General features: G+C 36.2%; 1 protein-coding gene across 1 annotated transcript in view; it reads left to right on the top strand.

Moving 5' to 3' along the window:
- Nucleotides 1–25,745, top strand: part of CACNA1A (calcium voltage-gated channel subunit alpha1 A) — a 361,279-nt gene that overhangs the window by 163,518 nt on the left and 172,016 nt on the right. Inside the window, exons 6-8 of the mRNA XM_087955556.1 lie at nt 17,520–17,611; nt 18,776–18,928; nt 20,850–21,037. Of these exons, the coding sequence (XP_087811682.1) occupies nt 17,520–17,611; nt 18,776–18,928; nt 20,850–21,037 (433 nt within the window). The remainder of the gene's footprint in view (nt 1–17,519; nt 17,612–18,775; nt 18,929–20,849; nt 21,038–25,745) is intronic.

The raw sequence follows: 25,745 nt of genomic DNA, 5'->3' as shown, positions 1-25,745 counted from the left end.
AATAAAATGAGAACACAGGAAACGTTCTCTTCCTAATACAGCTGATCTCTCTCTCTCTCTCTCTCTCTCTCTCTCTCACACACACACACACACACACCAAAAACCCGGACACTGAAAAGGCTGCCAAGGAACAGTATATTCAATGCCTCTCTTTAATCAAGAAACAAGGAATTCCTTAGAATCTTTTTTTTTCCCAAGTGGCCCTCTTTAAAAAAAAAAAAATGGAGGTAACACTTTCATTCAAAAAGTCTTCCAGTATCTGGAGTCGCTCAGACATATTGAAGTGAGGCAGGAGAGTAAGTGAAATTTGAAATGATCCAGCTACCGTTTTCTTCCCTCCCCAAGGCCATTATCTCCACGTCAAAACGAACGAGGGGAGGCAAAGAAGCCAAACACGCTAAAAAGGATCTCTTTATTTTCCTACACAAGGTCACACCTACTTTTCCGCATTCAAAGGACAACCTCTCCTCACCACCACCACACACACACACACACCCCAATACCCGCAAACAATGTTCTGGGCATTAATCACCATTGCTACATTAACCTGGTAAATTTATACCCTGCCTCTCCCAGTGTTGCTTTGACGGCAGGATTTCACACAGCGGGCGCCGCTCGCTCTCTTCTCCGCTCTCCACCGTTCGCACATGTTGGAAGCACCGTAAAACCTGATAACCCACCCGGGGCTCCCCCCATCCTTAACCTACAGCCGCCCGCATGCAAAACCTGCGTGCAGAAAGAAAAAAAGAAAAAGAAAAGTACGCCGCACGTGAGGATCTTCGAATCCTCTCCTCCCCACACCGCTAAGGAAGGAAGAGGGGGAAAGGTTGCAGCAGCGCGTGGCGCAGTGACACCCGCCACACACACACACACACACACACACACACACCGCTCCCCCAGCCTCCCTCCCGGCTGCAACTCAAGCTCAAGTGGGAGTCGAGATCCTCCCGGCGTATAAGACGACCCCCCACTTGGAGGCATGTTTTCAGAGCAAAAAGTCGTCTTATACGGCAAATACGGTATTTTTGGTATGCACTGGTTAATCAAAACTACAATACTATATTAAGTTTAAAACTGAATTACTTAGTTTAGAAAGGCCAAATGCATTTTTCCAATGCATTTGGAAAAAATTCTAAAGTAAAAATGTTGATGTTAAGCATGCTTTTTTACGATGATAAAAAGAGTAATTAAAAGAATTAAGCCTCTAATTTTTTCATTAATTCTATTTAGAAAGGAAATATCTTTGAAATTATGACCTAATGGGCTGCCATAGTCAGACACAGTTATATGATGTCATTTCCAACACTCCCTGCCAGCTTCCCACAAGGAAAATCAGTGGGGAAGCTGGTAGGAGGTTGGAAGTTGGTCCCACTCCCACTGTTTTTTTCTCCTTAGTCATTCTGTTTCTTTGTTTAGGTAAGGAAATATCTCTGAAATTGTGAACCAATGGGGCATGAATTATGTAGTCAGCGCTGATGAGCAATCTAAGGAGAATCAATGTGTGTGTATGGGGGACACACTAAACAGGCCTGTTGTCAGAATTCACGCTAATCCTATCCATATAAATCAATTGTTAGCTTCTTTTCACAAAGCTCAAGTACATTTTGACAAGGCTCCAGCTTTATGTATAAAATCTGGGTTGCATACCCAAAGCTGAATCACTGTCAGAACCTACTCTGTCTGGACAAGAAATGAGTTCTCATAGGACTCTGGCTTTGTCTGTACACAAAGTTGTAATTTTGTAAAAACTGCTTTGTCTGGACTTGTCCAGCAAAGCAAGCAGCAAAGCCTGCATGGAATTTTGAGAGATAAGTAAACCCATGGGCCCAGCTACCTTGAAAATGACAGCAACACCTTGAGAGGAAAGCAGTTTCCTGCTGGTAGTGACTTCATTGTGGTGTCTGCGGACATTTGCTTTGGAGTGTCTATGGAAGTGAGGTTCCATATTATTCCAAATTATAATTTAGAGCAGTGTTAATGAAAGTAAAAAAAAACTGAAGACACTCAATTTACTAATAGTGCTGATATTACTAAAGTCAATGAAATATAATAAAAGTTATACATTTGATGTAGTGGTGTTGGAAGAATTATCCTTCTGGGTTCAGTTCCAAGTGGGGAAAAAGACACTGGAAACATGGAGGCTGTTTGGAAAGATGGTTTAATGGTGGACAGGACCACATGGCTTGAAGCTCCAAAGTGAAAACCATGCTTCAAGGTGAAAAGAGAAGGAAAAGAAGGGCCAAGATGCTGAGAGACCCTTATATACCCTCTGTTGGCCTCACCTTAGTGTTTCCTGTTCCTGTGCAAGAAATGTATCCCATTGGCTGTCAGACTCCCAGGGGCAGGGGTCTTAACTAACTTTGTAGGCTTTGTCTGGACCACATGGCTTCACCTGAGTGTTGGCTGATACAATCTTCCCAGGCCAGGTGGTGAGGTGGGTAGAGGCCTTTATTATGTATTAAGGCCTAGGCCTTAATGGCCCATTAGCAAAGGTGGGGGGCTGAGTTTCTGCCTCTCTGAGGTGAGTTTCTGCTTTTGAGTTTCTACTCTTTTTAGGGGAAATATTCTGCCTTTTTAATATTTCCCAGGGTATTTCATTTTTCTAGGAGAGGAGTGGATGCTAACTTCCTACAGTGGGTTAAGGCAACAGGCTGGAAATAAAGAGACTATAAATTCTAACTGCACTTAGCAAAATCCAGCTGGGTAACTTTAATTGATCAACTACCAGAATAGCTATGAAAGAAACTACTTTCTATTCATATAAATGAGACAGTGGCTAGACCTAAAGATTCTTATGTAATAAAATGTATTAAATTAATTGATGAGGTAAAATGTACAAGAGTTTATTTCTCTCTAAATAAATTTCAGAAAAATAAAACTGAGGAGTATTTCAATATTATTGACAGTTTTATGAATGCAAATTTCTTTGAGTAATCAACTAGTATGGAGATCTACACTGATGAAACAGAAGATTTCAAATTTCTATGAAAATCATCTGCTGCTGTTTAGGCATACTGTATGATTCATAGACAAGCTCTTGCTTCCAAAGCTTTAAGCCCAGCAATTAAGATGGTTCTACAGTTTTAAATATTGTGTACTTCCACACAGAAACCAGGCCTGTAAAGTTAAAGAGGTTTGCTAGAACTTTTGAAGAGATAGATATTGGGGGGGAAAACAATGCTGTACTATATTTAATGTGATTCAACGTGGTTATCTCTGGAAAATGTTTGACACATATTTTCAAACAGAAAAAATCACATATTAAATATGTAACTGAGGAAAGGCATAGTATTGTATACATTTATTGATTGTAATTCCAAATAAGTGCTAAGCTAAACTTTCTTAATAATTCACTACAAGGTGATAATAATCTTCGTTCAGCAACCAATTAACATACTTTATTAGGAAACATGAATGTAGAATCGTAAAGTGGAAAATGCAAATTTAGACATACTTCTACTGCAGAACAATTTGAGGGGAATAACATTAATCAAGATTTGAAGATGTTTTATATCACCTTTCTTCTCTAAAATTACTCATTCATAACTATTACTGAGATATGGAAATAGGCAAATTTGACTAGGTAAGGAACACATTAGATGTTAAAATGATAATTGCTTACTCACAAGGAAGAGTAATTAATTGATTTTTTTTCCTTTTAAACATTCAAAAATAAAATTCCCAACCAATTTCCTATGAATTTTGGATAAAGATAAAATAAAAATAAAAAAATAACTACAGGCATTCAAATTCTATTTTTAACATCATATTGTTATGGAGGATACTTTTCTGATGCTGATAAAGAGGAAATATTGATCTAAAATAAAGATAAATTGAGAAATTACAATAACTTTCTCAAAAATAAAAGCCAGGTTTCAGGAATTATATAAAGCAAGTCTATCTTCCCTTATTATATAAGCAAGTCTATCTTCCCTTATAAAATATTTTAAATTTGATTGACTTATTATTTCTATCGACTTTTTTATTTTATAAAGTTTCAAGATTCTGTCATCTTTTGTCACAGCACAAAGTGACACTCAATAAATCATGCTCAAATTAACTATAATATATATACTGGTTTATGTGTGTAGAGAGAGGGAGAGACAGATTTTTTCCAACCTAAGAAACTATATAAAGAGATGTTAAAAGAATGTTATAAGAAATTATATAATATCAGCAGGACATTTATCTGAATAATGTGACCAAATTTGGTGTGATAAAAGTAGCTAGCAAAAACAACAACAACAACTTAAACACCTGATTTGGCCAGGACCTGTAGATAAAAATATCTGGAAAAACATTCTCCTGGTGCATCTCTAGGTAATGGGTAGCAACAGAAGAATGGGTATAAATACTATACTTTCATTCTTAACCCCTACCTTTTTTCTGGCCATTTGACTCAGAGTAGCATTACAATTAAGAGTTTGGGAAAAAATCCCCAAAGCTATACTCTTCATGATTTCCTTTCCTTGTTTTTATTTCATTTTATATACACTAGGCATGAACACAGATTTTGTTTTCCCCCTTTAACTAAATTGTTATAGCTGTCAAGGATTACTAATTCTAGATTTTCTGGAAGTTTGCTATATCTTGAAAATATGCAGAGCATCATGGCATCCACATTCTGAGAGAAGCCATTGCCTATATTTCTTTTTATTATTCACCTTATAGTTAATTATTATTTTAAAGTTATTTTAAAATTATTATTTTAAAAGTTTCATTTTTTTCCACCTCAAGCACAAAGTCCAGAAGTGTTTTCTAAGTAGAAACAAAATATTTATTTCTTTTATCAAAAACAGTCAATTTAGCCATCTCTGCTAACTCCATCAACTTTTACAGCCATTCTTCATTGTGGGGATCGAAGTGTCCTTACATTCACCTTTTAAGATGAAGGAACAAAAAATGATAATCTTGATTTGCCTGAATCAGTTTCTACAATGGCTGGCAAAACTGAGAGCTTGTATGATGGAATGGATCAGATGACCAAGAGAGTTTGTGATCCTCTGCATCAGTTTTGTTTGTTTTAAAGAAAAAGGACCCCACCCCCAACAACTACACACTTACTCACTTCCATTTTAAAAAACATTAAAGCTTAACCAACAGGATAAGAGTAGTTTATTTTTCTGTTGCATTTATAAAGAACCAGTTCTTAAGCAACAAACTCCTATTGATGATTCAAGATTAGGGTTGACCTAAATGCTAAATAGAAGTGCTGGAGGCAGCAATATCAGACTTACATGTTGTAGCTTTCCTTTGCAAATATGATCTTCTATTTCAAATGCCCCAGATTTAATACATATAGCTCTAGGAGGATTGTGAGAGCAAGGAATTTTTACTTTTCACCAGGCTTTCAATCAGGAGTGAGGCTCTCATATCCAAATTCTGTTCCTATTAGTTTCAGTGATATATTAATTCCAGGTAAGTATATTTAGGACTTATGGTTGTTATGTATATTTAGGACTGTTATTCTGATCTGATTATCTTATTATGTTAAGAATATTTTGCTTTGACATTGATGTATGCCCAATGAAGTTTTATCAGTAACAATACTTGCATTATACTGTATAAGAACATTAAATATATCATCACTTTGGGTTTGCTTTGTGTGTGCATAAACTCTTTGGGATGATAAGGTATGATTACCATTGAAAAATGTAACCATTTCTTGGGAACAGGACCAGCCTCACCTTTAACTAGAATGAGATAAGTGCCTTGAGTAGCAAATAAACTGTTGTTTAATTTGTATTTGTACTACTAGGGCTTCAATTATCTGTCAATTTGCCAGAAAGATAGGAATAGCTTGACATGTAGTGCACCCCAGAATGGGTATATGTATATATTTCTATATGTGATGTCGTGTGTATGTTTATTTGCTAGTCTGCTTCAAGGTGCAGTAAGCCAGTGCTGCTTTGGAATGGCTTATAGATATCCATTAAAGGAACTATGCTTACCACCTTTTTGCTTCTTGCTAAAGGGAAGGTGACAGTTATCTCACCCAAGATTTTTCAGGCCAGGCTGTTTAACACCATTCTTACTATAAATATTCTCTTGATGATAATATTTAAAAGTATCTATAGCTTCCATGTTGCTGATAAATGTGTCATTAAAATTTTTTAAAAAAGTCAGGACTGCAGAGAATGACACATTGACTTATAAATCAGATATATATGTCCTATTACTGGCCTAAGTTTTTTTCTTAGTGGACAAAATTTGTATGCAGAATAATACAGAAATGCATTACTATATAATATTTTATATCTTTCTATGTATAGTGTATGTGTTTTCTCCTGGCTCTGCTTTCTGATGACTGCCTGAATTAATCCCAGCAGTTTTCTTGAGAAGATTTCAGAAATGGTTTACCATTACCTGCTTCCTAGGGTTGAGAGAGAGTGACTAGCCCAAGGTTACCCAGTTGGTTTTGTGCTTCAGGCAAAAGCACTGTAGAATTTACAGTTTACTGGTTTCTAGCTTGGTACTTTAACCACTACACCAAATCTGCTTTTTCTTTTATATCTACTATTATAACTTTTATATCTATTACTTTAAATTTATTCTTAATAATTCCCTCTCTTGATAGAAATACCCTACAGCTGACATTATGTATACTTGTCTGATCTTTATTTTTATACACTGGCTAGGATTTTATTTGTGTATAAAAACACAGTGTAAAAGAGTCACTTATGACGTTGACATCTCTCAAATTTCAGGGATTGAACAGTCAATATATACTAACTGTAATCATATGTTCTATAATTTGGAAGGGATAAGCCTCATCAACAAAAATCTGTTTCAGAATGGCTTCCAAGTATATTGCATATCCTTGCATGATTCCTTTTTTACCAGGAATCATTTTTCTGATCCACAATAATAGCATTCATTTTTCCTGATTTTGTATTCACAAAATTACAACTACATTCCCAACAAAAATGAGCACACAATCTTTTATTTTTATTATTATTATTATTATTATTATTATTATTATTATTATTATTATTATTATTATTATTATTATTATTATTATTATTATTATTAAAATTTGTATATCACCCAGCTCCCAACAATTTGGAGTAACTTAGTTAGTAGTAACCCCATTTTGCAATAGAAAGTTGTCTCCAGGTTGGTGGATCATTCATTATTGCATAAATACAACCTTTTATTAATTAACTCAGGAATAGTTCCTACTTGCCTTCTTCATGCTATAATTACTGTTGCAATATTTGTAGTCAAAATATGGGAGAATTGTTAAGTTAGGGACTATTGTTCTTGGATAAATTCATTGGCCTTATTAGATGAGAGAAAAGGGTGAGAATACTGTGCAGTAGAGAGGTCAACATCCAAGGTACCTTAGAAAATATTCCACCTCTGGTCTTAGAAGATCAATCAGCGATTATAAAGCTGGAAAGCTATAGGAACTGACAGAATATCCATTGAAACATGGAAAGCAAAAAGAATCAGTAAAGGCTCTAACCAGGCTGTGCCAGCAAATCTGGAGAATGGCACAGTGGCCAACAGATTGGAAAAGGTCAATCTACATTACAATTCCAAAACCAGGAGACTTAACAAAGTATACAATCTATCGTATAATATCTTTAACTTCATATGCTAATGAAACAGTGTTTCCGATCATCCAATGCAGATTAGAGCTCTATGTGGAAAACGATATTCCAGACATTCAAACTGGCTATAGGAGAGGCTGAGGAACAAATTATTGTCGATAAACACTGGATTATTGAGAAGACTACCTAAATAAATCACTGTGTGCATTATTGACCATAGAAAGGACTTTGATTGTGTTGATCACATTAAGTGATGGAATATGCTCAGAAAAAATGAGAATTTCAGAGTATCTCATTGTTCTTTATAAGAAATTTATATACAGGTTAGAAAGCCATAGAACAGATAAAACATGGTGAAACAAGCTGGCTCCAGATTGGCAAAGGAGTGTGAAAAGGCTGTCTATTCTCCCCTTATTTATTTGACTTACATGCTGAATATATATTGGGAAAAACTGGATTGCAAAAGGATTAGTGTGGTTTTAAAATTGGAGGAAAAAAACATAAATAATCTGCTCTATGCTGCTAACATTACCCTGATAGATGAAAATGCAAAGAATTTGCAAGCTCTAGTAATAAAAGTTAAGGAGAAAAGTAAAAATAGGACTAAAATTAAACATAAGGAAGACCAAATTAATCACACAGTGTAAAATAACTAGGAGTGAAGATATCAAATTGGTGGATAACTTTTGCCTTTTAAGATCAACTACCAATATGCAGTCAGGAAATATGCTACAGACAAGCATTTGGTGGAGCAGCTATGGTCCTTGGAAAAGATTCAAATACTATGATGTGTTTATACCTACAAAAATCAGAATGGTGCAAACCACTGTATTATCTGTGACACTCTATGTAAGCACAATTTGGACTTAAGAAGCAGGCGAGGAAGAGGATTGACATGTTTGAACTTTGGTGTTAGAAAAGACGCTTGAGAATAGCATGAATAGCAATAGCAGTAGCATTTAGACTTATATACCACTTTACAGTGCTTTATAGCCCTCTCTAAGCAGTTTACAGAGTTAGCATATTGCCCCCAACAATCTGGGTCCTCCTTTTACTGACCTTGGAAGGATGGAAGGCTGAATCAACCTTGAGCCTGATGGGATTCAAACTGCCAAATTGCAGGTGACCAAATTGCAGGCAGTCAGCTGAAGTAGCCTGCAGTACTGCACTCAGATAACAGATAATCAGAGTTGGAAGGGACCTTATAGGTCATCTAGTCCAACCCCCTGCCCAAGCAGGAGACCCTACACTATTTCTGGCAGATGGCAGTCCAGTCTCTTGTTGGAAGATTCCAGTGATGGCGCTCCCACAACTTCCGAGGGCAAGCTGTTCCATTGGTTGATTGTTCTCACTGTCAGAAAGTTTCCCTTTATTTCCAGGTTAAATCTCTCCTTGTTCAGTTTCCATCCATTATTCCATTAACCACTGTGCCACCACAGCTCATGAAAACAACTTGATATATCATTGAGCAAATCAACCCAGAGTTCTCATTTGAGGCACAAATGACCAGACTCAAATTATCTTATTTTGGACACATTGTGCAAATATTTAACTCTCAGGAAAAGGTTCTAATGCAGGGAAAGGTGGAAGGAAAGAGGAAAAGAAAATGACCAGCAGCAAGGTAGATTGTTACATTGGCAAAAGGGCAATGTTGGAAGATCTGAAAAAAACATGTTAGGGACAGATTATCAAGAAGAAAAATCTAGCTTTGTGGTTGTTAGGAGCCAAAAATAATTTGATGCTACATAATCAATCAATCAAACTAGTGGACAAATAATGTAGACAGAGTGGCAATAGAGACTGCATCCTGCCCCACTTCTTCATAAGAATACTTTTTCTTGGAACACAATAAACATTTTTCTTATATATTGATCTGTTACTGATTGGGTGCTACACTGCAATTCTTTTCTCTTATGCAATAATTATTCCCTATTTTTTTAAAAAAGCTTAAGTGCTTCTCACTGGTTGGAAAGGGCTAAAACTATTGAAGTACAAAATTCACTCTCCCCTTTTTTCCCGGATCCATGCCAAATAGCTGACTATTACATGTCAATTTTTTTCCAGGATTCTGTGGTATGCTGGAATCATAGGCAAGGACTATAGCAATTTAATCCATATAAAGTTTAGAGGAATGATGGCAGCATTATTACTCTGAAGTTTTAAATGTTGCCATAGAAAAAAGGAGAAGCAGAATGACAGGAAATTGCAGTTCAGAAAACATCGAAATTGAAGGAAATATACAATAATGCAAAAATAACATGCATCCCCAAAATGTTGATAACCTGGGTACATTAAGGAACCTCTTTTACTTAGAGGCCAATGTTCATCGAATCCTCTGATTCCTACAGTGAAAAATAAGATATCTTTGAAAAAGCCACAAATAGGCTTGAGGCAGAAATCTTCTCCAGTTCTTTTTCACCTAATATTCAGCAAAGTATTTGGCACACAAAAATTTCCTTCGCTGTCAGTTATATCCTCATTTGCCTCATTCATTTAAAATCATCTAAGCCAGTGACAATGATTCTCTACAGTTCTTCTACACTGCGTGAAAAAATAAATTTTATGATTAAGCAGGGAGAGAGAGAGAACAATGTGTGTAATTGTTTCAACCACTAGGAACTTAAAGTGTGTTTAAAACATCTTCCAGTTCTCCCTGCAGTTATGAAAGTTTATCATTGTTTGTGTTATTTTTATACCATAATGATTGAATGATCTGGAGAGATTCTGTAAGTCATTAGTGGAGAAATCACCTCAGATAATTAGGAGAACTACATAATTTCAATCTGGCTAACTGTAAATAATAGCTCTTTCATCAATAACATATTTGATCTGGTTTTTAGATACTGGCATATAGAATTATGTGGAAACAGTTAAAAAAAGGTTATGAAAATAGACATGCATGACTGTTAAGCATGTTAGCAATTAGTGCAACATTGAGGTGGCAGTCGAGATTGCCATTTTTTATTATTTTATTGCCCATCTCCTTAACAGAGCAACTGAGTGGTGTACAAATAAACATAAAACATAAAAATTATATATAAATATATTAAAAACAAGAATAAAATTTAGAATTTAAAATATGGGGGGGGGCTTCAGGGTGCTAACCAGTTCTGTGGCTGTATGCATCTCTGTGGGCCCCAAGCGAGTTAGTAGAGCCAGTACTTTAACCATTTCCAAAAGGCCAGGAGAGAGGGGGCCACCTCACCTCTGGGGAGGGAAGAATGTCCACAGGGCAGGAAAGGTTCTCTTCTTGGGCCCCACAATTTGAAATTCTTTAACTGACAGGGTCCGCAACTTACCTTCCCTGCCTGATCGGTTGGGACAGACTAATATAGGGCAAAGATGCCCCTACAGGTAGTCTGGTCCCATGCCATGTAGGATTTAAAAAGTCATAACCAACACCTTGGATTGTACCCAGAAGTGTACCACACAACAGAAGTGTTACATATAACATTCTTGAGACATCCAAGATTGCTCGCACAGCTGCATTCTGTACCAGCTGAAGCTTTCAGATACCTTTTGAGAATAGCCCTGTGTAGAGTGTGTTACAATAGTCCAAACAAAAAATGACCAGAGCATGAGTGATTGAGCGAAAGGCCTCCCTATCCAGGAAGGACTGTAACTGGCACATGACATAAAGTTGAGCAAAGGCCCCCCTAGACACAACTACCACCTTTGGAAGAGGAAACAAGAGGCCAGGAGGCACTCTCCCCCACTTATGCACTCAGTCTGTCTGGAGTAGTTCAACCTCATCCAAGGCCAAAGATGATAAATTCCCAGATGCAGAGGGCCCCCTGTTCATAGACATTCCTTCTTACCAGCATTCAGCTGAAGTCTGCTGTTCCCCATCCAGGTCTCCACAGCCTCAGGCACCACAAAAGAATGTTCACCACATCACCCAGTATATCCAGGATGGAGACATATAACTGGGTATCATCAGCATATTGTGGGGATGGAGATTGCTCTATATGTTAGTAAACATAGGAAAATAGAAATTGTATTGTGTTTGAAGCAGCTTTGAGATGTATTGTACAGCTTTTAAATCTCTATAAGTCCCAAAAGACCCATGTAAATCATGGATCTTATAAATTAGACTGGAAGTTTTACATTACCCATTATGGCAGAAGACTGGGAAAGGCCAAATTGTGTAATCTAAGAATTAATTCCAGTTTAGGACTAGCAACTAATTCCCACCAAATTCCATTCTGTTTATGATAAAACAATGTGATAGATACATCAGCATAAGTGCTATCTTATTATAGAAATACTTATCTATTTCATAAATAGAGAATGTTCTGCCTTCCTATTAGGCTAAATTGAAGAACGATATGGAACACTTCAGCCAAATTTTGGTTCTTTATTTGCTTACACATAGCAGACAGAATCTTGCCAGACTAAAGTCTTATTACTTCCAATGGATATAACCTAGGAGATGTTAGGGAGTAGTTATCCTCACCCTCTTCTTCTGTCTCCTATCCAGCTCCAGGCTGTGCTGCCTCTTGTCTCCCTCCCCTTTCTGGAATGTGCTTTCTCCTTTCTGGGAAATGGCCTCTTCACTCTGGTCCATCAACCCAGCTCCTTCTCACAAGCACTATCTCTCACATCTCCTGTTTGTTGAGGAAGATTTTAGTTCTGCTGATTCACATGACTAGAGTGAATAAATGTCCCTTAATTGAAGTTGTTTATGGAGCCCATCTGAGTCAGCTTTTAATTACCCTAGGAACAATCAACAATATTTTCTATTTTCAGAATTAAGCACGTCATTTTAATCTAAACATTATCCTCTAATATGCAACCATTTTAAGAGGAGGAGATAAAATAGGTGAGATTGTTTAACAAAAAATAAAACAGTGAAATTATGTTTTAAAAAGATTGCTATGTCTTCACAATGAGCAAATATGCATGTGATTATTCTAACATGTATACCTCTCTCTAGTGTTATAATATTTGGTATCTGTAATGTGACTGCTCTCTACCCTAGCATTTTGCTGTTCCTTCATCTATTTATCTGTGCAGATGCAAAAAAAAACAAAAAACCTGTTTGTACTTGTATTGTCAATAAGAAATGAAAGTAGAGATTAGTTTAGATTCTCAGAAAAGCTGTCATAGGAGGAGGAAGGGCAGCAAGTAGGTTGGTATTCAGATTGTATTTTATGCTGACATTAGAGATGGAGTAACACAGCATCAGAGAAGGTTCTGAAGAGAACAAGTTGTGTATAGCTAAAGATGTTCTACAGTAATAGTTTTATGAGTTAGAGCAGGGGTTTCCAACCTTTTGGACCTCAAGGTCCACCAAACTCATAATTTTAAATCCCGTGAACCACTAATATGAATTTTGACTGATGGTGGCTTGCTGATGTTGGTGGGAGAGAGAGATCTAACCTCTCTTTTTCCTTCTCTCTCCCCCCCCCCCAAACACGCAGAGACAGAGGTGGGATTCAAATTTCTTAACAACCGGTTCTGTGGGCATGGCCTAATTTGTGGGTGTGGCTTGGTGGTCATGTGACTGGCTGGGCATGGCTTGTATGTAAATATTATAAATATTGATGTAAATATTGATTTTTTTTATTAAAAAAGCAACTTTTACCCAAAATCAGGCAAAGCAGGCAGGCAGATTGAGTTGCTCACAGATTCACCCAGAGATCTATCTTTCTGCCATCGGCTACCTGAGTCTGCACTGAATAATAGAAGCTTCAGTCCTAAGGAAGGTTCAGCTCTGCTTAAAAGCAGATCTAAAGATTAGCTAGAAAGCAAGAAATCCAATGGTTTCCTGCTTTCTAGCTAATCTAAATCTCCCAGTACAGCAGAACAGCTAATGGTCAGGGGAAAAAAAGGAAAAATATCTCCCTTAGCAGGAAGGGTTCCCACGGGCCATGTGGGTGGTGCAGCCATGTGTTCCCGTGCAGCCTGGATTAATTGCTTTGGGGGGTGCTCTGGGGTGACATTTCTTTGCAGCCCACCAAAATTTTCTCGTGGACCACCAGTGGGCCACAGCCTACCAGTTGGTGACCACTGAGTTAGAGAACTCCAATAGTTCCGAAGATGGATTGTTAAACTATTACTTTTATCTCGAGTAAAGTTGGCTGGTATAAGTAAAATAGACTGAGCAGTTTACACTAATAAGTTTAGTAAAAGAAAAATCTGCATGGTTTGAAAAACAGAATATGTCATGGGTTCAGAGAAATGAAATTTTACAAAAACAACATTAAATAATATAGGCCATAGGTGGAGCAAAATAACCAATAATCAATAAAGGAATTTTTTTTAATGTGAGAAGGCATCCTACTCTAAGACATTTTGAGGTTTGAAAAACAGAGAAGATGCTGCAAGAGGAAAGACATCACAAAACAAATTTTCTTTTATTTTAATAAAAGACTAGACTTAAATGTCATATTATATAGTCATTTAATTTTAAATACACTTAATTAAAATTTGAGAAATTTAACATATAAATTAATAAAAGAAAGGATACATTTCATTTATTTAAATGAAAAGGATACATTACATTTCATTTAAACCTTTCAATTGAGATGTCTCATGATAAAATTGTTTAAATAAAGAAAAGTGTGTTTTTTAAATAAAGGGGCATGCATAAGCGCACTATCGTGCCAATCATCCCTGTCCTATTGTCCCCAATTATTAGTTCCTATTTCTTATATTTAAACTTATGTTTATTTATTTATTTATTCATTAAAAATAAATAAATGGATGGCAAATGTCTCATGTAATTAAAAATAAATAAATGGATGGCAAATGTCTCATGTAATCCTGGGATTATGGAGGTTTTTTACAAATACCCATTTCTGAAATCCTCCTATTATTTTCCAAATAGATGGTATATAATTTTTAAAAAAGGAGCTTCTAGAAAAAACTATGTTTTCTAGAATATAATAATTACATGAAATAGTTTCTATCAAAAAGAGCCAGCGTAACATTTCACTATTTCATATAACCAATGTTGAACTTTGAGCACCATATCTCTAGTGATTAGGTAAACCTGTCAGTTTCTTTCTAAAAGAATGGAAAAGTCAATTGACATGAAACAATCTTTTATTGAATCAATTATGTTGATTGTATCATTAATAAATAAGATGTTAAAATATTATGTTGCTGACCAAGTCCAAAATGCAATTTATTTGTATTATATGAGAATTTGAGATTATTAGTAAATCTTATCAGTATAAAATGTTAAGGTGAATTCAGTTTTTCTGTGGATAAATAGCTGAAAAATGTACTGGCAATACAGCATTTCTTTTTATTGTTTCAATATGTTCTTTAGGATTTAAAAACATGGATTAAAATAATTTATTCTTCCGTAAAAGTAAAGTGATCACTGTGTGATTACTGATTCCTTTTAATTTAAGAGGCACGGAAAACACAGCTTCTTCTATCTCTTATTGTATTTAGCATGAGTGATTACTGAATACTGAGATTTGGATCCTATATAGACAAAGGTATAAAGTAGATGATATATTAGCAAATTATATGCTAGCATTTACTAATAAATATGAATCTAAAATAAAATTTGTGGGTGGTTAGATATAATATTGATGTCTTTGGAGGCTACTATTTGGAACATTTTTGTTCCTCATCTTTCATTTATAAAGCTTCAGGTGTCGGAGAAGAATATTTTAATTTCCCAGATTAATTTTTATTTCTTGGATGTGCAAGGATGTACTGTACCATTGTACAGTAGCCTTAAATTCATAGGATAAATTAATAGGCTAGCAAAAAAAAAAAAGGCCTAGGTTCATCCAACACTGATTAGAGCCCTATATCAAAAAAGAGAAGCCAGATGTTCAAATGGGTTAAAAGCTTAAATAAAGAACAATGTGGATATGTGTCTTATCTTGGCTTGAGTGTGCTCTCTTAAAAGATAGTGAACAAATGCAATCTACAGATGTGCAGATAATCCTCATTTAGCAGTCACAATTGGGACCAGCAACTCAGTCACTAACTGGGAAATCATAGAACTGCAACTGTGCTTATGAATTGAAATGTTCACCCTGGTTCTGTGATAATTAGCAAGAAAATAATTAATGTTTGCATTATAAATATTGGAGAGGAAAGGATTACAAGAGAGTTAACAGGTACATAATGGGAATACACTGGCTGTATGCCTACCAAACTTGCAGTTCCCATCCCCCAAGCATGCTTAGGACTACCAACAATAGTGCTGCATTCTTTTCAATATGTTCAATATTTGAATAGGCATTTGCTTTTTACAAAAGAGTATTTTCCTAGGTCGGGAGGGAACCTAATATTAAACTATCTTTGTTTGGTCTAGTATAATATAATTGAGTTTAGGTCGCTAAATTCTTTTTTATTGGCCCAGTGAACCTATGTTTTACTAAATGTAGTAAATGCCATTATGCTGAAGAGCTCCATACTGAAACAATTATTGATATTAAAATTGTTTATTCAATTGTTTATTATTATCTCTTTTATTCATTAAACATGAAACTCAATCAATTGAACATTTAAAAATGTATTGTTAGAAATGTAAGTCACCTAACAGTTGGGTTGGAAATATATAAACCAGGATAGACATTTAATGCTGTCTCTTTAAGGGAATGCTAAAATTGTAATTGGGTGTGGTTCATCAAATGGCCATAAGATGGAGCCAGAAACCTGGGTTGTTTAGTCCTGTTGTTGATAGTTGCTAGTTGGTCGATGTTCTGATGTTCGCTGTTTCCTGAATATTTCCCTATTGACTGTTGCTGATCATCGTTCTTCTTGGATTACTGTAAGTCTGTTACTGAACTGTTTTTGATACTGGACTTTGTTATTGGATTATCCCTGGACTGAAAACTGACTGCTATAACCGTGTATGACTTGGACTGCTTGTTGGACTTTGCTTAACTGTTTACTGGAAGTAAAAACCTACATTTTACTATACAGTGTATCTGTGTGCTGGTTGTGTGTTGTTCAACATCACTCTCACTACGTCTTCCTGTGTGCACTCATTCTCCTAATGGGGAATTACAAATATCACAAATATCATTGACATCATCATCATCATCATCATCATCATCATCATCATCATCATCATCATCATTTTATTCATTAAAATGAAACTCAGTCAACTGAACATTTAAAAATTTATCACAAATTTTATTGACTGACATTGATGGTTGATATGGGTTGCTGCCAGCATCCTATGTGTCAACCAAGTATCTTCTTAAAATGTATGATGTTCCAAGTACTGCAGTTTTTTGCAGTTCCATTGGTGTTATTGCAGGAAGCTGTACCCAGAGATTTGACCTGGCCACCATTATGCATTTGTTGTTACCTTTCCAAGTAGATCATGGTAATACACTCTTATCTAGAGTCACCTCTGAAGAAAACTCAGAAATTGCAGGGGTACAGAACATGGTGACCTGCTTCTGCCTTATATTTTCTCTGGTAAAGAAGCACTGAGTTTACAAATTCAGGATACAAAGGCTAGAATATAAATTCCACTATGATTTGAATCTTGCTTACCAGAAGGAATTACTTTTTCATATATGTTGTGAACCAAAAGCTTTGATGATCCACTAAGGGTTTATTGTAAATGCCATCCTAGAAAAAGTCCACCTGGAAGCAATTAAGGCAAGCATTTCGGTAGCCCCCCTAGTTTTGATAAACAATGCCCCTACAAATTTGGAATAAGACATTCTGTCTTATTGGAAGTGAAATTTTGAAAATTTATACAGCCCTGGGGTAAAGAGGTTAATATTCTTTTTTTTACTGAGAGTACAGAATTAAAGAACAGTAGTCTTAACAAATTAATGATTTCCACAGCAAAGTTAGTAATTTTCAGAAGGATGGGGAATGTGAAAATCTCAACATACTTTGGATAGTCATGGATCCTTTCTAAGCAAATAATGGATATCATCAAAGGAAAATCCACATTTCTTCCTGGTTGTGGAAATAGTTCACATTTCTAGCATCAACATTTTTTCTCTTTTTTTAATGTTCCAGCATTTTGTCAACAGTTGGTACTGAATTTGACTTGCGAACTTTGCGGGCAGTTCGTGTACTCCGGCCACTAAAGTTAGTGTCGGGAATTCCAAGTAAGTAGCTTTTAATTAATATCTTTCAACTGGACAGCAACTATTTAGATGACCATGCTCTGACACAGTTTACCATTTTCATATAGATTAGTACTTAGACAGCTTATATTCTGTCCTTTAATGATTTGATTACTTCTGTCACCATCCACTGGAAAGCCCATTTTTACTTTAAGCCTATGCATGAAATCCATTATCTAATCAAAGTATCTGTCCTCTCTTTATGAGTCTCAGGCGATAATCCTCTTTTTTTAAAAGCTAGCTCCATTAAATGCAGTAGGATTTAAAAGGCACAAAATAGTGTACTATCACTATATTGTACTCATTTTCCTCCATATGAAAAAAAGATATCACACGAAAGTGCATTTATTATGTATATATAAGTATATATTTCCAAAGTTTATATATATTCATATATAATTATAAAGGTAAAAAAGATAAAGAAGTCCATGCAGTTTTATTCTGTTAATAGTAACCAACTTTAGGGGCAGTACTCATCTCCATTTCTTTTTAAGCCATTAAGCCATATATATTTATATATAGTTAGAGAAGTTTCTAAAATGTATTGATTCTCCAATCTATTTTCTTGATAACCTTTGTTTTGAGTTTTACTTGGCAACAATATAGATAGTCCCTTCTTCCAGAATGTTTTCTATTCTTTTTTTTTAACTTCATAGTTTAGCCAACAGCCCTGGAATTTTCTGGGGGACTCCTGTCCAAATATTAACTATACTTGACTTTACTTATCCTTTGGAACACTGACAAAATTGGCCAAATGTGACCTTTTACAAATAATGGAACTTAGTTATTGCATGGATGTAAATTATCCCAGTACAATATAATTATCAAAATGAATTTTAATAGGTCCTAATAAATGTAGAAGTTTTATAAGAAGCTTTGACACTTCTGACTGCTATTTACTTGTTAGAGTCTTTTGTTAAAAATCTTAAATTATTGGTCTTGGCCATTCATTAATAAAAGAATTGGCACAATAACTCCATGTATTACATGGAACAGCTTTCCTTTTTCTCCTGCTTTAAGGTTTATAGGTCTCACATGCCATGTTAAGAAGGATGAAGAATATAAACAAAGTAAAGAGCAATGTGTAATTCTATCTCTCTCCTGTTAAAACTCCAATAAGGTTTGCTGCTCTCTCTTTTGTTGCAGGTTTACAAGTTGTCCTTAAGTCCATAATGAAGGCCATGATACCTCTGCTACAAATTGGCCTCCTCCTATTTTTTGCAATCCTTATTTTTGCAATCATAGGGTTAGAATTTTATTTGGGGAAATTTCACACCGCCTGCAAGGATATTCATACAGGTATGTAAAAAGCATTCTATTCTCCTACCAGCTACCCAATTTTAAAAAGTTAATAGAGCTGGGTTTTTTTAAATGGAAAAAGGTAACTTGACAAATATTATCTCTGTTAAAATGTAAGTGAACTGTTATTTCATTTAAATATATAAGGTATATTGCAAATTGTTTTTTGTTTTGGCTTAGTGCAATTTATGATGCCAATTATAAGCCAGATTTATGAATGTATGAACTAGGCCATGATGGATTATTTAACATATCATGGTTAAAACATAATATATTTGTTGAATTATCAGTTATATTTACTTTGAAATATAAGCTAAGTAAGAGGAATGTAAGTCAAAAGACAGGCCGGGTGGTTAATATCTTTTTATACTTATACACAACATTCCCCAAAGAGTTAGATTTAGAAAAACATAGTTCTGTTTCTGCAGAAACCAATCCCAGAGTACTGATGGATTTATAAAACATGCTAAGAGGAAAAAAATTGCATTATGAATGAAACATAGTATCACAATAGGGCATCTCAAACTTTCTTTATATGAACTCATTTTAAGAAAGACTGATGGCTTCTATTGTTTTTCTGGAAAGAGCAACTAAAAGAAACTTGAACTTTGCTTCCATAGTCTATTTACACTTGGTACATGATTCACTCCATATCATGGAGAAGCATGCTAATCTATGTGTTGCCACAGCAACAAATAAAGAGGGAAGCTCCTCCCTGTATACAATACAAATCTATAAATCTATACTTTCTTTTATAAATTGAATCTAAGTATCTCTTGTCTATGGAGATTTTCACTCATCCTGATCATAGTTGTTCCAAAGGTCCTTTTTTCAAAAAACAACAACTGGACTTTGCTTATTCTCAACCAAGTCCTGTTGCCTTTTGAAAAAGCACCTTTGGGACTAAGTATTTCTTGACAATTTCTATGTTATTCCTCGTTAAATTTGGATATATTTAATCAATTTGAGTTAGTAACAGTAATGAACCCTAGAGCTGCATAGTGTCACAACTAATCCTTTCAGTTCTTCATCAGCACCTCGGTAGATTCTCAAGTAAATTTTTTGAATCAAATCCCAAAGTGTGTGTTGTACAATCCTAATGAACTTTGAATATACTGTGGACTGAAAATATAAACTGATGTACATTAACAACTATGTTGTAATTGAGGATATATGTACAAGTGTATGTAGAAACAGAGAGCCATTTTGTTATTGAATACTGTGCTGCCATCACATTTTGTAACTTTTTTATACCACTTTGTTTAGGAAGTGCTTTTAAAAAAGCAAAATTAAATACTCAGGAAGGAACTTGTGACACAATTTTTTCCTGATCTGTAGAATTGCTGCCCATCAGAATAGATAGTATGGAGTTTGATATAAGGCATGTATTTAACTACCAGGGTGTTAAGCAGAATAGATTTGCAGATCACCAATAGGCAAATTTCACAAAACACTCTTGCTTTCTCTCTACTACCAAAACACAGAGGATATTTTTTTTCAGGTCAAGTAAGCTTCTTAACTACATCAGCCTGCAAAATAAAGGTGGGTAACCCATCAGAAGTCAGGAAGCATTGGACTTGAGGGGGGAAGCAGTGTTAAGTTGTGGAGGCAAATAGCCTGTATCATTTGAAAAACACATCTGGGCAGTCCCTGTACTATCCTTGGAGGAGCAAATAATTAAAACCCAAACCATGCTGGTTTCTGCTTTTCTATATGGCTGTACAGCATCTGAAAAAGCACTGCATGGAGGGAAAAATATGTCTGTATGAGTACCCTGAGCCATAATTTTGGAGGAAGGGACTTCTTGAAGAACAGCCGGTGCTGTTACAAGGCAAGTGATACCACCATTTTTTCTGCCTCCTGCAGTTTCTTATCTGCTTGCCCTAGTCTACTAGAGGGCCTCTTTTTCTTCCCTCCCCAGATGAAATCATGCAAGAAGCTCCATGTGGGAAAGAAGCAACGTCACGCCTCTGCCCTAATGGGACTGAGTGTAAAGAATACTGGCAAGGACCCAACTATGGGATAACACAGTTTGATAACATCCTCTTCGCTGTGCTGACTGTCTTCCAGTGTATCACCATGGAAGGGTGGACTAACCTCCTCTATGATGTGAGTTTAGCACTATGCTTTATCTGAGAAGTTTTTTTTGCCATGAACTGGAAAGTTATACTCTACATTAAGGGTTAGTAAAAGAAGATGCACAATGTTGCTATAAATAGCTGTAATTCAGAAAGTGAGAAGTTCTGGAGAAAATAATGAATACATTGACTTAAGATGGTGGAGCAATATGTTTTGATCTAGAAAGAAGGCGTTATTAATATCTTGCAAGTCATGATAAAAGTTAAGACCTTTGAATCCCATTCTTCATCTGTGAACTTCATAGTAAAGTGATATACATGTATCTCTTTTCCTCAAGTTCCTTACTAGCTGAATTGAAGCACTCCAAACTGTAGCATTATTTGCTCTTATTCCAAACAGGCTTTCCTTATAACACACTATCTGGATCTTTTAGATAACATAAACATACATGCATATGAGCAAAGTTGTAAGAATATATGAACATCAGTGTAGTTGATAAAATGGGGTTGTTATTAGAAAATGAAATTACTTGAATTCTGAACATAAAATTTTTCTACTGCAAAGCATAGGCTGCAGAACATAGGGAACTGGTAACTTCTATGTCACAAGTACATTTTGTTATATAATAGCAACAAGCACCTATATCTAATAACAACCAATTCCAAATAAAGCTTAAAGTCTAAATGATTTGAATTGTCTGAGAGATCTGGCATTAATGGGGAAATTCTTTTAGAGCACAGCAAAACAGGCTAATCAATATTTTATAGATGTTTTAAGAATCAGGGAATGAGGACAAGGGAAGGCTAACTAAACCTGGATGGAGTCTGAATTACCCTCATGAATAAACCCATTTTAGGGCAAATATACTGTATATATGTGCGTGGGGTTAGCATCCCTTAAAAAGCAATAAACATACATTTCATTAGTGTGGTTCCAATTTGTTGTAATTATGGGAATGAATTGTCTAATTGTGCTTTTGTCTTTTGATAGAAAAAAAAACTAAAACTTTATTAGTGATTATTAATTGTTCCTCATTATAGTAGGATGCCAGGGTTCTTAGTGCCTGTTTATGCTTACAGAAGTCAAGGAGAAAAGAACTGCATTTTCATCAAAGAGTAAAATTGGGATGTGTCTATCGGCTAGTTTAGGTCCATGGAAATCAACTCTCTGAAGGGTTTTAATCAGAGAGTTGATATGTATGTTAAAAAAACAATGGTGTTGGAATACATCCTTGTTTCATTCTCTTGACATGAAGTTGGAAAGGTCACCTGTCTGATTACATCCTACTCTAAGGCCAATTTTATCATATTTTTATAGAATAGGAGAGTTTTCTGTCTGTAGAGGATCTGCTCAGAATGTTCCAAAGTCTTATCCTTGAGATAATCATCATAAACTGCTGTGAAATTTATAAAGGGCACATATAGATTAAAGTCAGAGTGGTTTGTGCATTTGTCTCCTAAATTTTGAAGTGCCAGACAATGGTCTATAGCCCCAGTTGAAAATGTGCTTGCCCTGGGTCAGTTATTCCATCCTCTATTACCCAGGTTTAGAGTTTAATAAGTAACTATCTGGCACATGATTTGCTAATTATGTTCAATAGATTAATTGGCCTATAATTAGCCAAATCATTCTTATCAGACTTTTTGTATAAGGGGACAGTAATCACTGCCCCTGCCCCAGTGCTTTGAAATATTACTTGTGTGGTTAATATATGAAAATTAAGAGGCCAATACAGGGGCATACCAATTTGAATTGGATTTAATTACCTCAAGGGGATACAGTCACTCCTGGGGACTTTACCATACTTAAACTGGTTAATGAGACTGTTGACTAAGGAGTTGCATATGACTGAGGGCAACAGCACTAGTGAGAATAATCTCACATAGGTGTTAGCATGCAGATCGCAATAAAGTACTTAGAAGTGGTATACCCAGACACTTGAGGGGAAACTGCAATGGAATTTTTTTTATGTGGCTAAGTGAACAGTTTGTTATAGTATGCCAAAATAGGAAGGGATTTTTGAACTTGGTGGCTTTGATTAGCTATGACCATTCTTTCTTATGATGTTAAGTATTTTTCTGAGTAGGGTCTTATGTTGTCTTTTCTGCTCTTTTAAAATTTGGGAGCAATCTAATAAGTTGGCCTTGAGTAAAGTAGCATAAGATTCCACTACTGCTGCTTTGGCAGCGATGCAAGATTTATCAAACCAATTCTTTGAGTTCCATTCCCTCCTGATCAGATTGGTTTCTACCTTTGTTACAAAAGGCTGTAGCTTAACTATGAGATCAGAATTCTGCTATTTTTGTGGGATGGTTGGGTCTGAGTATGCCCCTAAAGTTATAGAGGGTTGAAAAATCTGCTGTTCCTTCCTCTGAGTAAAACTAATGAGCTATCCTATCTTCAAGGGTGCCATTCCATCTATAAGAGCCAACTCTGGCCAGACATTTTAAATGGATCTTATGTGGGTTCCTAATTAGATCTTGCCTTATTTGCAAAGGGAAGTTAAGGAGAAATAGTCACTTTCAATTCTGAGGACTGCACCAAAATGCACCAATAAGGCAAGGAAGCAGATTTCTAGAAATTATTAAATAAACTTTGTTGGATGACTTGTGAATGAACAAAATGTATATTACCCAGGTAACCTATTTTTGACAGACCCTTTTAACGTTTGTAGGTTAAGCCCATATATGAGATGTAGCAGCGAAAAGCCAGTTAGGTTATGTTTTGTATCTTTGAAGGATCTAGACATAAATGGTGACTCAATTACTTCTTCAGGGACAGGCATTGAAGCCTGCCCATAGAGGATTTCATCATTACAACCTGCTCTTGAATTGAAATACCACCTATAAGAATATATGCAGTAGGACACCAACATCATTCAGGCTAAGATTAAGGAAGGTATCAACTTGGTTTGGGTTTGGATTATCTGTAAAGAGAGCTGTTGAGTAGGAAGGTATAAATTACAACACAATAAGAAAAATTTGTCAAAGACTAACAAAGCTGATATACATTCTCAAACAAAGGTGATTGTTCTACATTTTGATTACTTAAGTTGGAAACCATAAAAATACCAAGCCCACCCACTCTTTGGGTTCGCCACCTTTGAGGCTAGGTTGTGCAGGAGCTAGCAGAGAAAAATACTTGGGGGATTGAGAATTTCCCCAACATCCATGCCTCTTCAAGATCTAGACAGGAATCCAAGAAAATGTTTTGGGGCCTAACAGCTGTGTTTTAAAAGAGGATGGAGAGATCATTAGCAGGATGTAGTTGTTAATTTGCTGGTTCTCTCAGGATGCTTTCTCTGGGTAATTTAAAAGGAACAACACTTGGATTGAGCAAGTTGGTGACTGAGAAGGAAAATGGAGAACAGAACTCCTACTGCCAGTTAGGGTAGCTAGTATCTTGAGTCTGGGGTAATTCTATAGGAGTAGTTTCATGGGCAGAGCAAATAAGGCAAGATTGGGAATTGGAATCTGAGGGCTGGCCATTTTCACTGCTCCTATGGAAGAACTTCACTTACAAAGACCTTGTTCCTTACCATGTTGGTCTTAGCAGTAAGGAATATTGTGTCATGGCCCCCTCAGAGCTCAGTTTGGAGGAGGAGGAGGAGGAGTTGGAACTGGGACTGTCAGGGGAGGCATGCCAAGGGCTGAGGACAATGTTGTCCCAGGACCCTCAGGCATTGGGGGAGGTGGTCGACCAGACATAGAGCTGCTTGCCTGCATAGACACAGGAGAGAATCAGCTGCTGACTGGCTGTGGTGCTGATAGGCAGCCAATCTCCTCTAATGAGAAACAGCTGTCTACTCCACTGATCCAATGGCTAGGAGAGTGGAACATAGGCAAGCCCAGAGAAGGGCTGCAAGGCTACTTGGGAGTCGCCTAACCACTCCTCATAAAGAACACCTGGAAGGGAGTAACTTAAAGAGAAGCTATGGGGAGTTAGTCTTTGCCAGGAACAATTGTTTACTTTGGCCTACACTCCCCTGCCTTTGACTCGTGCCTATTTGCCCCTTGCCTTGCCTTGCTTGGAAGATTGCTCTTTGGATTTTGGTTCGGACCTAGCCCTTCTCTTGTGGCTTGTGTTTGGTCTCTACTTCACTAGGGCTTTGGAACTGCTTCTGTTCTGTGAATTGTTTCTTATCCTGAGGACTGCCTTTGTATTGTGCCTGGACTCTGCTTGGTGGATGGGACTTAGAAACCTGGAGTTTGCCCTGTGAGCATGCTTCTATTCTGTGGACTTTCTTTGTACTACTGTGACTGAGTTTGGGAGTCTAAGTAGCGTAGGGATCATGTAACCAGTTGTTGGAGGGCCTTTGGTTGAAACATTTATTAAGAGAAATAAAGAACTCTTTAGGGTCCTGCCTTGCCCCGACCACCTGGGTCATAACACATTTTTCCTAGAATAGCTAATCTACTCACCTTTCAAACTTCCCTTCATTTTCACTTCTTTCCCTCCTTTCCTTCTTCCCATGAAACATTGATAATTATGTCCAGATGTGTCATCATTAAGAAATTCCTGTACTTTGGTTCTTTTCTGTCCCAAACCACCTGAATCCCTTCTGCCTGGAATAACGATATTTCACCTTCAGATATTTCATATCTGAAACAAAATCCCAGTTATTTGTCACATGCAGACCAAATTATGCCAAATGCACGTTTAATTCAAGAAAACACCATCCTAAACCAGTTGCTCCATGAACAGAACAGTTTGTACATAGAACATTTTGCCCATCTGA

The sequence above is a fragment of the Notechis scutatus genome, chromosome 2 (genome assembly GCF_049901735.1).
Source record: "Notechis scutatus isolate UNSWTSFEM ecotype Mainland chromosome 2, rNotScu1.2, whole genome shotgun sequence".
Taxonomy (NCBI): domain Eukaryota; kingdom Metazoa; phylum Chordata; class Lepidosauria; order Squamata; family Elapidae; genus Notechis; species Notechis scutatus.
This window is presented reverse-complemented; position numbering and strand designations above follow the sequence as displayed.